At 50.8% G+C, this 15,925-nt stretch overlaps 1 protein-coding gene across 3 annotated transcripts in view; it reads right to left on the bottom strand.

Annotated features, from left to right (window-relative positions):
• Nucleotides 1-15,925, bottom strand: part of Myh14 (myosin heavy chain 14) — a 63,974-nt gene that overhangs the window by 38,309 nt on the left and 9,740 nt on the right. For 2 of the 3 annotated variants that reach the window (XM_021214674.1, XM_029538224.1), the window contains exons 4-10: nucleotides 13,489-13,516; nucleotides 13,209-13,311; nucleotides 12,694-12,717; nucleotides 10,944-11,036; nucleotides 10,562-10,625; nucleotides 9,117-9,215; nucleotides 8,087-8,227 (exon numbers count right to left, since the gene is read on the bottom strand). In XM_021214674.1, coding sequence (XP_021070333.1) covers nucleotides 8,087-8,227; nucleotides 9,117-9,215; nucleotides 10,562-10,625; nucleotides 10,944-11,036; nucleotides 12,694-12,717; nucleotides 13,209-13,311; nucleotides 13,489-13,516 — 552 coding nt within the window. The remainder of the gene's footprint in view (nucleotides 1-8,086; nucleotides 8,228-9,116; nucleotides 9,216-10,561; nucleotides 10,626-10,943; nucleotides 11,037-12,693; nucleotides 12,718-13,208; nucleotides 13,312-13,488; nucleotides 13,517-15,925) is intronic. The other variant, XM_021214683.1, reaches the window with a different exon arrangement.

Genomic DNA, 15,925 nt, shown 5'->3' on the forward strand with positions numbered 1-15,925 from the left:
GCTCTTCTGGCCCCCAAAGATATGCGTTCAGATGCACATAACACACACACGCGTACATGCACATATGCACACACATCCTTTTTTTTTTTTTTTTTTAAATCCCTATGCCGGGCGTTGGTGGCGCAGGCCTTTAATCCCAGCACTCGGGAGGCAGAGGCAGGCAAATTTCTGAGTTTGAGGCTAGCCTGGTCTACAGAGTGAGTTCCAGGACAGCCAGGGCTACACAGAGAAACCCTGTCTCGAAAAAACAAAAAACAAAAAACAAAACAAAACAAAAATCCCAAGCTAGGGAACCAAGTAAAGCCCAGAGGGACACTAGTCTGAACTGACATGGCTGATTCTGGGACACTTGTCTGAACTGACACGGCTGAGCACCATGCTTTGACCTTGGCTTGTGTGTTCTTAAAGCCAGATCACACTACTCTGCTCTGTGAGTGGCCACAATTGGGGACTCTGAAAAAACAGACCCTAGAGAGCTAAGATTTCTCTAGAAAATTCCCTGCTACAGCTGAATACCCAGAAACCCCAGCAACCGGAGGGGATAGCCCCCAGAAAGCTGTGCTAAGCCACCTCACAGTTTGATCTACACACATGTGTTTCCTGGCTGGTGGTCTCCGTCTCTCTTCAGAGACACTTTACAGGAGTTGGTTCTCTCCTTCTGTTGTGCAGATTTTAGGAACTGAACTCTGGTCTTCAGGCTTGGTAGCAAGCTCCTTTACTTACTGAGCTGTTCCGCTGAGCCGTTTCCTGGCAGAGCAGAACAAAGGGTTCTTCTATCCTTTAAATAAATCTATTCTCATGCCCATTCCTGTTTCCTAGGGTTTTGTCGGGTTTCTGTTTGTTTTGTTTTGATTTGATTTGACTTTTGCATGTCTGAGACTAGTTTCACACATCCCATGCTGACCTGGACCTTTCCGTAGAGCTAATGGTGAGTTTGAACTCCTGCCTTTACTTCCCTAGTTTTAGGATAACAGAACGTCACTGCCACGCCCGACTTATGAGAATCCAGGACTTCACCAACTAGGTCCCTGCCCCAGCTTCTATATCTCAGGGTTTTGGTAAGGTGTCCAGCTACAGACCTGAGACCTCTGACCACAGTAGGGTTTGGATTACAAATAGATCTTGGGAGAAAATACTTAGATTTCACCAACACCTTGGCTGTGATCAGCCGGTGCACTGTTTGTCATTGGGAATGTTAGGTGCATGCCAGGCTGTCCAGGGAGAGGCTGTGGATTAGGGTCGGCATACCTGGCATGCCCCAGGGACAGCCAAGGGTGCAGCCACCTACCATGCCTGGCCAGCAAGGTGTCCACTCCAACCCAGCCTTGCAGACCATGAATCCTCTGCAGGTAGGTGTCCAGAGAGCTGGCCTGTCCCAGCAGCCTCAGCGGCAGCTCCAGCCACCCATGGGAGCCATGAGTCCTCAAGCTCAGCAAATGAGCATGAATCTCAATAGCATGCCTTCACAGTTCAGAAACAGCTTAAGACTTCAGATAATGCAACCGCAGGGAGCAGGGCCAGGAATTGGCCCTGGAATGGCCAACCACCACCAGCTCCAGCAGCCCCAAGGAATGGGCTATCCACCCCAGCAGCGGCGGAGCCGCGAGGAAATATGGGACAAATGGGTCCGCTTCCCCAGGCTCTGGGGGCTGAGGCAGGAGCCAGGCTACAGGCCTATCAACAGCGACTTCCTCAGCAACAGATGGGGGTCTCCTGCTGAGCCCAACCCTATGAGCCCAGAGCAGCATATGCTCCCAAGTCAGGCACAGTCCCCACACCCATAAGGTCAACAAATCCTAATTCTCTCTCCAATCAGGTGCGCTCTCCCGAGCCTGCCCCTTCTCCGACCACGGTCTCAGCCCCGCTCCCCGCCCCCCACATTCCAGCCCATCTCCGAGGATGTAGCCTCAGCCTTCTCCACACCGTGTTTCTCCACAGACCAGTTCCCCACATCCTGCCCAGGCTGCCAACCCCATGGAACGAGGGCATTTTGCCAGGCCAGCCCAGAATTCAATGCGTTCACAGGTCGCTAGCAATCCAGGCACGGCAAACCTCCACGGGGCCAGTGCCACGGACCTGGGACCGAGCAGCGATAATGCAGACCTGAATTCAAACCTCTCACAAGCACACTAGGCACACGCGAGAGACACTTTGTAGTAGTTTTCTCCTAACAAGACTTTTTGTATTGAAAATACTTTTTAAAAAGTCTTTCTTCGCCTAAAAGACCCATTTATTTTCCTTAGAACATGTAAGAACTGTGCAGTAGCCATTTATGGTTTAAAGCAAACATTCCAGATGAACCTGAGGGATGATCGATTACAAAGAATATATTTTTGTTATGGCTGGTTACCCCAGCTCTTTTTCCCCTTGTATGCGTGTGTGTGGTTCAAGTGCGCACTGGGAGGCAACTGAGGTCTGAAGCCATATGCTCCTGCCTTGCACCTCTGACAGGTTTCATTAATTTTTTAAATTATTGAAAATATGTAATTGGTATATGTATATATATACATATATGTACATGTGTGTGTGTGTGTGTGTGTATACCCATTTTTTTCTCTGGGTGCAAAGATGTTCATTCTTTTAAAACATTTTTTAAAAAAATCAAAAGCCTGCGCTTTCCACCCCTCAACTCAACTCTTGTGCTCCAGAAAATAAGTCTAAGGGTAAAACTTCAAGTATTAAGAGAATCTGTACATATAGGGAAAAAAAATGACTTTTTCATAATGTATAGGGGCAGCTGCCAAATTGATGTATTATAATATTGTGGTTTCTGTTTCCTGAGAGATTTTTTTTTGTTATTTTTACATCTAACAAAGGAAAAAATAAAAATGAGGGTAAGAAATTACTCGTGGGTGATTTTAACATGCAAATGTCTGCGGTCTCTTCGTTCACTTTCCTCCTGACTGTGCCCACACACATGAACACTTTCTGTAAAACTTGAAAATAGAAAGCAAAAACCCTCAACTGTTGTAAATCATGCAATTAAGGTCGATTACTTATAAATATGAACTTTGGATCACTGTGTAGACTGTTAAATTTGATTTCTTATTACCTACTGTTAAATAAACTATGTAAGACAGAAAAAAAAAAAAAAAAAAAAAAGGTCAGGTGCTTCAAGAACAGAGGTTGTGCTGCCCCCTTGAGGACACCCGGGGCACTGGAGGAGCAGCCCAGCCTGTGTCTAGGGACTATCACCATCTGTGTCACTACTTATCACAGGAGTGTTTTCTATGTGGAGGAGGGAAGGGAAGGGGGTAAACACTGTGTGACCTGGGAAACTGGTGCTACTTATAAAAATGTGTTGTATAGATTATCTGTGCATCATGTGCACACAATGCCCACAGAGGCAGATTTCCTGGAACTGGAGTCACAGACGGTTGTGAGCCACTATATGGATGCTGGGTATCAAACCTGAGCCCTCTGGAAGAGCAGCCAGTGATCTTAAGGGCTGAGCCATCTCTCAGCCCCTGCTGCTGGTTTAACTCAGAGTTCTATCAAAACTTGAGACATTCTGTCCTCTGAGCGCAGGGGTCAATGACGGGCTGTGGCAGCTGTGTTTGTGTCTGTTGTCTCCATGGCACCGTTAAGGAGCAACACTGCGTGCACTGTGCACTGTTCCCACCCCAGCCGCTCCACCGCCGATGTTTACGCTGTCAACAGACAAGGAGTATCACATCCAATCCAAGCACCTGACCTTCAAACACAGCTCCGGGAGGTGGACCCAGCTACCTACGATCCCAAGGAGACAGATGGAGAAACTGAGGCAGGTAACTCACAGACTCAGGATCACTCGATTCGTAAGCTGGCAGAGGTACGGGTCCAGCTGAACTTAGGCGAGCTTTCCCGTCAGCCATACAGTAAGTGGGAACAAGTCAATACCTGCATACAGCCCAGCAGGAGAAACTGGGACCACACGCACGAGTACACACACAGACACTGCGATGGTGCGCGCTTATCATGCCAACACTCGGGAGGTAGAGGCAGGAGGATCAGAAGTTCAAGACTGCACAACAGACTCTGTCTCAATAACAAAAAGCAATCCGAGGTAGGTGAAACGGCTCAGCTGGAGAAGGGGCTTGCCACCAAGCCTGATTGCCTGAGTTCATTTTCCAGCACCTGCACTGTAGAAGAAGAGAAACAACTTCCCAAAGCTGTCCCCATCTCCAAGTACATATGCATACATATGTAAGTGCTAAATAAATAAATGTGGAAAACAAGAAGACAAAACAAAATAAAACAAAAAGACAGATATTTAAACAGAAGCCCAGTATTCAAAGATAGAATTTGCTGAACGGAGGCTGGAGAGGTGGCTCAGTGGCTAAGAGCACTGGCTGCCACCCTTATAGGGGACCAGGGTTCAAATTTCACTACCCACATGGTGACTCACAATTCCAGGGGAACTGGCATCCTTGGGCATAGCGCAGGTATACATGCAGGTAAACCACCCATACACACACGATAATTAGATCAAAGACGTAAAAAAAAGTACTGAGTGTCAGTCTGGGCCTCAGTTTCCCCAGCGTGGCAGTGGGGAGGGGCTGGACTCACTCGTCTCTCATTTGATACTCTCAGAGTGAGCGGTGGGGCAGAGACAGGAGTTCCAGGAACACTGAGAGCTCTGCGGCTGACAGGAGCCATTTCACACGAGGTCCTGGGACCCAGAGCTGAGGCCTGGCCTGCTAAGAGCCCGAAAGAGAAATCACTGCTGCTGACTGAGTGCTGGAAAGGCCTTGTTAGGCAGCTGACACTCTGAGGGCCTCCCGGGACCAAGGCTGGGAGATCTGGCTGTATGACTGGCAAAAATGGGGTGCCATTGGGATCAGGCGGAGCAGGGTTGGGCACCAAGGTCAGCTAACCTGGGGGTGACAGCCAGGTCTGCAGAAAATGGGGCCTGCGACCTCCTCTGTGACGGAAGCACAGCTGTGGTTCTTTGTGGCTGCCCTATCCATTGTGGGTATAAATAAATACAACAGAATAATTTACAGTCAGTGTGTGGTTGCTCTGACCCTGAGATAACCCCATGATCAACTCCAGGGGCTGCCTCCAAATGAAATGCAGCTGAGTACGGTGGTTCATATCTGTAGTTCCAAAAATTGGAAGGCCGAGGCAAGAGGATTGTCATGAGTTCAAGATTCTTACTCATAGGAGAGACTCTCAGGTCCCCTGTGTCTGCTAACTGTTCAGCTTCCCAGCCTGGCATTCACAGCACCAAGGGTTAGCATGGAAAGATACAAAGTGAGATGACAGACACACAGAGGTCCTTTCTTGTTGGGCCCAAACACTGTCTGCCCCAGGCTGCCTTCGGGCATGTCCATCTGCATTTCTGGCTGAGGGTTATTGGATCCACCACCTCTCTGCCATCTCCTGAGGGGAGATGGGACCCAGGCAAGACTTCCTGACCTTCTAGCTCATCTTTGATCTGAAACAGACTCTATGCAAAGACGTCGGGCTCTAGTCCATACGAATGGAACACAAGGAGGCTGTTACATGATCCCATCTGTCTGCCACTCCAACAAAAAATATACAAACTTCTAAGATGGAGAGCACACAAGTCCAGAGCTAGGAAGTGGAGAACTGGCGCCACCTTGTGGATGGTGGCGAGGTGGCTCCTCTGCAGCCAAAACCAACCAAGGTTAACACAGGTAACACAAGGTTAACACAGGTACAGCTGTTTTAGGGTATGCCTGGAATCTCCCAGTGAAGGGCTGAGGACGCTGCTCAGTGATAGTATACCTGCCCTTCAGTCACATCTCAGCACCAAAATAAATTAATGAGTTAAGTTAAATGTGTATGGGTGGACTCTGAAAGTCTAGAGACAGGCTCTGGGGTCTTGGGATAAAGATGACCACACATGGTCCTCTCTCTGGAAGGTGTAAGTGTAGCTGAAGTTGTGGTGACTCAAAATCAGGCTGCAAGCACATTCAAACTCTGAAAATTGAGTTTGCAGAACGGAAAACTCCCATCTGCCACTGAACCCAGTACACACAGGCTCCCAACAGGAGGGTCCCATGGGCCATCTGGTATCAAGAGGCTGGGCTGATGATCACGGCCAGGTTCTGAATTTGTTTGCTAGTTGCCTGGTGGGAAAGACTAGCAGCCCGGGGAATTACAAAACCATGGTTAAGAAATCTGGCCATGCCTAGTCGGCCATCATTGGGAAGAGAGGCCCCTTGGTATTGCAAACTTTATATGCCCCAGTACAGGGAAACACCAGGGCCAAGAAGTGGGAGTGGGTGGGTAGGGGAGCAGGGCAGGGGGAGGGTATAGGGGACTTTCAGGATAGCATTTAAAATGTAAATGAAGAAAATATCTAATAAAAAATTGAGGAAAACATCTGGCCATGGCTGTAGGTGTGGCCGAGTGGGTGCTCTAGATTGAGCCCTGAAGGCAACATGAGCTCCTGAGGAGAATCAAATTGTGAGGTGGAGCCCAGCTGATTCACATGCACCTAGAGGTCTCTGAGAACCCAGTCCACCCAAAAAGGAATGTACCAAAACTCTCAAAAGATGCTGTGGTCCGGGTGGTAAAGGGGCCAGTGCCTGCCATCGTCATACTCTGGAGGCTGAGACAGGGAAATTGCTATAAGCTTGAGGCTTTCCTTAGCTACATAGCCAGTTCCTGGCCAGTCTGGGCTCCAGCTTGAAACTCTTTCTGAAACAAACATAACCACCACCACCACCATCACCACCACCACCATCATCGTAATAATAATTTAGAGGGTTGTAAATGTAGTTCAGTTGGTGGAGTACCTGACTAGCAATTCGTGAGGCTCTAGGTTCCATCCCCAACACCACATAAACTAGGCACGGTGCACACCTGTCATGCCTGCACTCAGGAGGTAGGAAAGGAGGCAGGAGAATTAGGAATTCAAATATCCTTGGCGACATAGGGAGATTATGGGCAGCAAATGACCCTGCCTCAGTGTCTGATCTACGTTGCTTCCTGCTGCTGTGGTGAGACCTCCTAACCAAAAGCCTTAGGGGGGGAAGGGTTTACTTGGCATACACTTCCAGGGCATAGTTCATCGCTGAGGCAAGGGCAGAAACTCAAACAGGAAATGAAGCAAAAGCCATGGATAAATGCTGCTTACTGCCTTGCTCTCCAGCTCGAAACACCTACCTAGGAATGGCGCCACCCACAGTGGACTGGGTCCTCTGACATTAATTATCAACAGGACAATCCCCTACAGACATGCACACAGGCCAATCTGATCACACAAGACTCCAGTTGACATCTCTCTTCCCAGGGGGGGGGGTTTCAAGGTTGTGTGTCAGGTTGATAATAAAAACTGACCAGGACACTCCAGTCCTTGCCAACTTGGCACACATCACTGCTAAACCATCACTTTTCCCGTCCTGTTTGTCCCCAAGAGCTCTTCTTACTATCGCAATATAAAATGTCAAATGAAATTCAAAGAAGACCCAACTCACTCCTGAAGCTTCAACTTCTCAAACATACACTTCCCCTGCCCCAGGGCCTTTGCACAGCCACCTCAGAATGTCCGTCCTACTGTCCTCACCTCAGGCCTCTGTCCAAGCACCTTTTCTTCCAGGTCCCCTCATCTGGCCTCCTGTGTGGAGCTGTACCCCAACTTCAACCCCTCTGGTTCAATCCTCAGAACCAACAGAAGCATCTACAAGTTATCCTCTCTCTCTCACACACACACACACACACACACACACACACGCACACACACACGCGCACGCGCGCGCACACACACACGCACACACGCACACACACGCACACGTGCACACACACACGCATGCACACACACACGCACACACACATGCGCACACACATGCACACACACACGCGCACGCACACACACGCACACACACGTGCACGCACACACACACACGCATGCACACACACGCATGCACACGCACGCACACGCACACACACACACGCGCACACGCGCGTACACACACGCACGCACGCACACACACATGCATGCACGCACACACACGCACACACACACACTTGTACTCACACTATAACACATCCATGGACACAGCTCACATACATTTGCACACTCATTCTCAAAGACAGCCCCATTCCCAGGCAGGAGTGGCCCAGGCTCACTCACCAGTGATCTCTTCTGGGAGGAGGCCCAGCACACGCAGGGACTCCAGGGTCTCCTGGAATAACTCCCGTTCCTGGCCCGGGGACGATGAGGGCCCATTGGTCAGGAAGCGGTAATGGGAGCAGGGCTCCAGAAGGAGGTCAGCTGTGGACAGAGGGAGTGCTAGGGTCAGTTGTGCCATGACAGGACCTGAGATCTGTCGATGAGGGCTGGGCTGGGCGGGACTGGATCAGGCAGGCTGGAGAAGGTGCAGAGCCAGCACCTGGGGACACACATGCTGCCAGAAGCCATGGAGTTGGAACAAGGGTGTCATGGAACCAACACAGGAGCCAGGAGGGACAGAGAAAGCTGTGGACAGAAGGCAGAGGAATAAGGAGCTACAGAGTAGCTGGAGAGATGACTCAGCGGTTAAGAACACTGAGTGCTCTTCCAGAGGTCCTGAGTTCAATTCCAGCAACCACATGGTGGCTCACAACCATCTGTAATAGGATCAGATGCCCTGTTCTGATGTGTCTGAAGACAGCAATAGTACTCACATATATAAAATAGATAAATCTAAAAAAAAAAAAAAGAGAGAGAGAGAGAGACAAGAACAAGAGAGCGCACAACCTCTGGCATAGCCTCCAAGCCGGCAGGAACCGCAACAGAAGGCAGCTTGCAGGTGCAACAGCACACAGTAAGGTCAACTGGAAGCATGGAATTGCGAGAGGCCACAGCAAGGCAGAGCCACCATAGGGCCAGGAGGAACAGGGGTGCAGGAACGGAGCAGACAGATGCGGCGGGCAGGAGCGAAAGCCAGAAGGCAGCTGGAAGCAGAGGGTAGAAAGCAGGGCTTGGGAGGCCAGCACACAGAATCCATGACAGGAGCCCAGAGCTGCGCAGCTCCGCTACTGCGCTGTTCCCACACATCATAGGGATGGCAGGACTGGACACAACGACTCTGTTCTGGGGATGGCGAGGGTGTGGAGAGTGGGAGATCTTATGTTTCTCAACCACCCCACGTGGGAAAAGGCTGGGAAAGAGTGACACGAACCTTTTAGCTGCTCCCCAGCGCCCCCTAGCAGCTGGTAGAAGATATGGAAGCTGCATTCGTCCTTGGCCTGTCTGATGGCCCGGGACTTCTCCAGCAGATCTGGTGGGGGAGGCAGGTCAAGGAGCCTGCTGCCTGAAGTCTAAGTATTTGGGATGCAGATCAGCCTAGACTACGTAATGAATTCCAGACCAGCATCTCAAAGATAAATAAATAAATTAATTAGATAAAATAAAAATAACGTAGAGCCGGGCCTGGTGGCGCAGGCCTTTAATCCCAGCACTCAGGAGGCAGAGGCAGGCGGATTTCTGAGTTCGAGGCCAGCCTGGTCTACCAAGTGAGTTCCAGGACAGCCAGAGCTATACAGAGAAACCCTGTCTCGAAAAACCAAAAAAAAAAAAAAAAAGTAGAGCTGGAGGTATGAATCAGCAGTTAAGAGCAGGCTGGTGTGTGTGTGTGTGTGTGTTTGTTTTGTTGTTGCTGTTGTCATCGTCGTTGCTTTTCTGTTTTCTGAGACAGGGTTTCTCTGTGTAGCCCTTGCTGTCCTGGAACTCACTGTGTAGACCAGGCTGGCCTTGAACTCAGAGATCTGCCTGCCTCTGCCTCCAAGTGCTGGGATCAATGGCGTGTGCCACCACCTCCTGGCCACAGGCTGTTCTTAAACAGAGGACCAGGGTTCCATCCCCAGCAACCACAATATGACTCACAACCATCTATAACTCTGTCACAGGAGATCAAATGCCCTTTTCTGGCCTCTGCCAGCACCAAGGATATGGTATGCAGACATATACACAGGCCCAAAACGCACGCAAAATAACAAAGTAAGGTACATTTAATTCAATGGGAGATTGCAATAGGGCTCAGTGGGTAAAGGTGCTTGCCACTAAACCTGAAGATCTGAGTTCAGTTCCCAGGACCCACACGGAGAGCCGTCTCCTCCGCCCTCCCTCAGCCTCTCACTTTGTTTGGTATTTTGAGAGAGGGTCTGGAGTGCCGGGATGACAGGTTTGCCTCTCTGTATGCTGCTTTGATGGGGTACCTACCATTCCAGGAGGAGACTGCGACCCAGCAAGCTGTGGAGTTGCCTCACCCCGATAACACTGAGCTGCGAGGCTCTGCCCTAGGGGGCTTTCCCCTGCAAAGTTCCCATGTTGTTGTTTAGACAGTTAAGCACACCCTCTGTCGCCCCACTAAGAAAAAAACTCTGGATGCTCACCCAGCTTTCCCGGACCATCCCCTCCTGTCTCTCTCTCCCTGGACTCCTAGGCCCCCACTCCATAAAGCACAGCCAAGGGTCTGACCACGGGCTGAACAGGACATCAGAAACGCACGCCCTCATGAGGCGGCTTGGTCCCAGCCGAGCGTCACCACGGGGCATCTTTTCTGGGTGAAGGCTCAGAGGGTGGCCCTTGGCTGCACCCCATGCCTCCCGGTTCCTCAGAGGATACAGGTCTCGATGTTTGCTCCCACGATGTAGCCAGCAGTATCAAAGTTGATGCGGATGAATTTGCCCTGTAGCAAAAATGATGCGGGGGGGGGGGCTTAAGTCATGCAAAGGGTCTCCCCAAATCCGGACCCGCCTCCTACCTCAAGCTCACACCAGCAGTGAGTCCCAAGCGGGGACTCTGCAGGAAATCCGGGTCCAGACAACTCTGCTAGGCTGTAGGACTTGGGGTTCAGACCCCAGCCTCCTTCCTCAGACCCAGAGATCCTCCACAGACCTCCTCTCTCAAACCCTAGGGGTCCAGAGCCCTGTCTCTTCCCTTTGTCCCTACCCCCAAATCGGGCCCCAGTCTCCCAGACTGACAGATGAACAGCCCGCATACTCACAAATCGGGAAGAGTTGTCGTTCTTCACTGTCTTGGCATTGCCAAAGGCCTCTAGGATGGGGTTGGCTTGAAGAAGCTGCCGCTCTAGCTCCCCCTGCAGGGCATGGGAGACGGTGCATCAGTGAGAAAGGGAGAATCCCTCCTCATGGGGCCAGGGCATCCGGCTGGCCTTCTCTGGGTGGGGCCTTTTGTGTCAGGGTGGAAGTGTCTTGCCTGCCATGTGTATAGTGAGGGGAACAGAGAAAATTCTTGGAGATTTACTGTTGAGTGCACATAAAACAACCAAACAAAGGGGAAAAAATGTTGCAGAACCAGTCATGTTCCCGTTAATAAGAAACAACGCAGGTTAGAAACTACAGCACAAGCATGGTTATTTCTACAAACACACACGGTAGTAAACATAGGGAGAGAGGTCTGAAAGGGTGCACAGCAAGCTGTCAGCCACGAATACGTTGCTGTGGTTCACAGGTCCCCATATGTCACTTGTAGAAACGAGTTTAGAGAATAATATATATTCCACTACCCATAGAAAATGCTTCAAACACTCTGGTGTACAGTGGACATTCAATAACTGGTAGTCTTGTGCTGTGGGGGCAATTCCTTATTCTGAGGTCACTTCTAGCCCCTCTGGTGTCAGAGCCAGGTACACAGTAGGTGCTCAATAAATGTGCTGCATGTGTTTTCTCAGTCTACACCAGTTAGTGGCTTTGTCAAATGAACAAAACACAAACAAACTCAGCCCCGCATGGTGGCTCACACCTGTAATCCCAGCATTTGGGAACGTGCGCTATAGAGCAAATTCAGGGTCAGCCTGGGCTATAAAATAAGAGCCTATCCCAGAAAAAAAAATAAATAAGACAAACAAAAAAGATGATGTGCAAAGTCCTGTGGCTTGTTCTATGAAAGCTTGTTTCTCCAGCCAGCCTGGGAACAGTGGCTTGGGTGTCTGTGTTACCGTATGATGATATCTGTGGCCTCTCTCTGTACACATGGCAGGCAGTACAGGCCCAGGCTACACAGAGTAGGACTGGGGTGTGCACACAGTATGGCTTCTCTGGCAGTAAGGACCTAGTTGCATGGACACAGTAGGGCTTCCATGAGCAATAGAGGGGACATGGCTCTGTGCAGACAGTAGGACTGCACTAAAAGCAACATGGAGTCTGGACATGTGCACATAGTGGGGTCACATTGAGAGACCCTTGCTTTGTGCACGTGAATACTGGGGGGAGGGGAGCAATTACAGGCACATAGCAGGATGTACCAAGTGACAGCATGGGGTCTAGGCATGTGAATACAGTAGAGCTGGTATAATGAGAGGGGGCTTGGCCACATGTACTGCATTAAATGCCAGTATGAGGCCTGAACATGAGCACAACAGCAGGCCTAGCACAAATAATGTGGGAGACCCAAGGAAATAGCAGAACAGGGCCCAGGTATGTACACATGCCAGGGCTGCCATGAAGGGCAGGGTACGTGTGGTTGTCTGTACATAAGGGACTTTCCATGGTTTGTTGAACACAGTGGGGCTGATGGCAACAGTTGACAACCTTGACTTTATGCACATAGTCTGTCTGAGCTAGACGGCCATGTGGTCCTAGCATGTGCAAAGCAGAACTGTCAGCAGTGGCTTGGTGGGTCCCTGTGGGGTGGGTATGCCATTCTTGGACACTGTCTCCTGGATAGCTATGGGCTGGTGGCCCCAAGAGACACTGGGTGACACTAGGGTGGCAAGGGGATTTTCTGCTACTCACATAAGACATGGTGCTGACGGAGGCCTGAGGACGTCACAGGACAGGACACATGAACCAGGACACGGCACATGGAACATGGACAGACATGTAGGTGAACTGGAGGCCTTAGGGCAGAGCTGGGGATGAGGGGCTAGGGAGTATGGGGCAGGGAAACCTCACGGATTGTGTGCCAGGCTTAAATCTCATTGTACCACCTCCCTCTGCCCCCACCAGGACTCCCCCACCACGACTGGGGCTTCCTGTGAGTGTGCGTATTGTTGGAAGCCACTTCCTGAGGGCTCAGAGGCTAGGGGCACCTATACCGCCCTCCTACTGGACACAGGTCCCCTAAAATCAGGCCTCAAAAGGAAGCATGCACTATGTGCCAAGCACCACTCTCAAACGAGCACACAGTAGGTGCTCAGGTAGCACAGGAAGACATAGGGCCTTGCACCGGCTGTGAATGTGGAGTGCAGCCCAAAATAAAAGATGCTGCTGGTGATGTGTCTGGAGTGTCCCGAGGCCGTGTGGCTTACAGGGACACCAGGTTCCTTCCTGCCCTTTGGAGATGATGCCACATGGGCCAGGTACTGGATGACCTTCTTGGTGTTCTCCGTCTTCCCAGCGCCAGACTCTCCCCTGTGGAGGGAGTAAGGGGAGGTAGGGTGGGCGGGGACACCAGGCAGCCCCTGCCCCACACAGTTATGTAGAGCCATGCCCCCTGGCACTTTGCCAGTTTACCCAGTGCCACACCCACTGGTACAGAGCCACATTCTACGGGAGCCTCTGCCCCTGGAGCCCTTTAGGACAACTCACGTGCAGAGAATGGATTGATCCTCACGGTCTGTAGGGGACAGAAGGGAATGACGCGTTACCTAGAGAACCTTGAAGTTCCCTGACCCCGTTGCATCTCACAATCTTTCCAGAACCATAAGGAAATGTCAGCATCGGAATGCACAACCCTCCTGAGTTCAAATACCCTCTCCTCACTAAACCTCCCTGAGTGACCCTACAGATGCAGCCGAACCTCTCTGAACCTTTACTTTCTCATCAGTGGAGACAAGGAATCCAAATTACACAGATGCAATTCATCTGCCAACTTCAAATTGAGCCCCTAATGTGCGCCACCTCAGGCTAAGCATCACAGACTCAAGAATTGGAAAGTGAGCTATGAGCTGGACAGTGTGGTGCATGCCTTTAATCCCAGGACACAGGAGGCAGAGGCAGGCAGATCTCTGAGTTTGAGGCCAGCCTGGTCTACAGAGTGAGTTCCAGGACAGCCAGGGATACACAGAGAAACCCTGTCTTGAAAAAAAAAAAATGGAAAGTGAGGCCCGGGACCGTAGGAGCCTAACTTAGACTACTCTGCCAGCAATTCTGGGCATAGTGCTACCATCTCACTATATACTCTCACCACCTACTAAGTGCTAGGTCCTATTATCAGCATGGAAAAGAACACTGAATCAGAGCTAAGGCGGTGACTAGAAGATGGGGAGCCTCCGGTGCTTCTCATAGGAAGCGTCATTTACGGCACAGCTCTGGAAGTCCTTACGCCACACAAGAGTTGGCTTCAGTGTGGCTCCAGAGTAAGCGTCCATGTTTGTGTGCCACAGGGACCTTACTAGTGAATCTTACACACAATCTATATTTTCATGGGTGAAGACTCTGTGGACAGATGAAGGTGAGGGTGCAGGTTCTGTGCACAGATGTCAGGTTATAGACAGCACGAGGGCATCCACCTAACTTGCCATGATGTGACACGTGTCAGGTCTGAACCAGCTGTGGGAGCCAGTCTCCTCTCGTGTGACTCTGAACCAGTCTCTCAATTCCTTTGTACCTCCATTTACCTAACCAAAAAAAAATGGGTCCAGCACGGCTCCTTGTCTAACAAGGCTGTAGTCAGAGTCTGGGAATGTTTCAAACACATTCAATATGAGCTAGAGAGGTGGCTCAGTAGTTAAGAACACTGGCTGATATTGCAGAGGACCCAGGTTCAATTCCCAGCACCCACACAATAGCTCACAACTTTAGTTCCAGCGGGGTCCAGTGTCTTCTTCTGGCCTTAGCAGGCATAGACACACATACACATGCAGGAAAAACATCCATTTCCAAAAAGATGAAATATATAACTCTTAAAAAAAAAAAAAAAAAAAAGCAAGATTTAGAGGGCTCAGTGGGTAAAGGCGGCTGCTACCGAGCTCGAAGGCCTACGACCTAGACGATGCTGACGTGGTACACACAGCCCCCCACAGGCCCTCGCCTAACATGTACAAAGCCCTAGACTCCGTACTCAGAACCACACGGACCAGGTATTGTCCACACCTAGCATCCCAGCTCTCGGGAGAGCAAGGCAGGCGAATCTGGGGTTCAAAGTCATCCTCAAATACATAGGAGTTAGGGGCCAGCCTGGGCTACATGAGGCCATCTCAAAAATACTAACGTCCAACACAGTACTCGGCACAGAGTGAATATGGGAAGCAGTGCCCAGGACCCTGAGTTCAAGTCCTGCCTCAGCACCTACCCTTCAGTGTGGCCATGGACAGTAACTGTCCTGCCTCAGTTTCCCCATCTGGAAATGAGTGCTAATAAAGGAAACTACACCACAGGGCTGTGACGAGGTTAAATAACATAGCCAAGGCTGCTATCCTAGAGACTTCTATTCCCTGACAGAAACGGACTGACGCTGACTGACCGGGAGGACACTCAGTGGCATCGCCGGTGGACCTGCAGACAATGCCTCACAATGACAGCAGACGCTTGCTTCTGGAGACTGGGCCTCAGGGGACTGATCACAAGGCAGGGCACATTCAGGGCTCTTCACAGGGTTAAGCACCAAAGGCTTAACCTTGCCTTGGACTAATCAGAAATTAGCAGCAGAAAGGTAGGGCGAGGGGTCTGGGAGATACTGAGCTGATCAAGCGCTACCAATCCCGAGGACCTGAGATCAAGCCCCAGCACCCCACACAAAAGGCTGGGCCCGGTGGGGTACACCTGTAATCCCCCTGCTGTGGAGGCGGAGACAGGTGGATTTCAGGGGCTCCATGGTCAGCTAGCCCAGGCTATCTGGCGACTTCAGGTCAGTGGGTAACCTAGGAGGGACACCTGAGTTCAGTTCCTAGCACCCACATCAGGCGGCTCACAACCGCCAGGGGATCTGATGCCCTCTTCTGGTTCCCATGGGCACTGTGCTGACATGTGTGTGCACGCGCGCGCGCGCACACACACACACACACACACACACACACACACACCA

The sequence above is a fragment of the Mus pahari genome, chromosome 1, assembly GCF_900095145.1.
Source record: "Mus pahari chromosome 1, PAHARI_EIJ_v1.1, whole genome shotgun sequence".
In the NCBI taxonomy this organism is placed as follows: domain Eukaryota; kingdom Metazoa; phylum Chordata; class Mammalia; order Rodentia; family Muridae; genus Mus; species Mus pahari.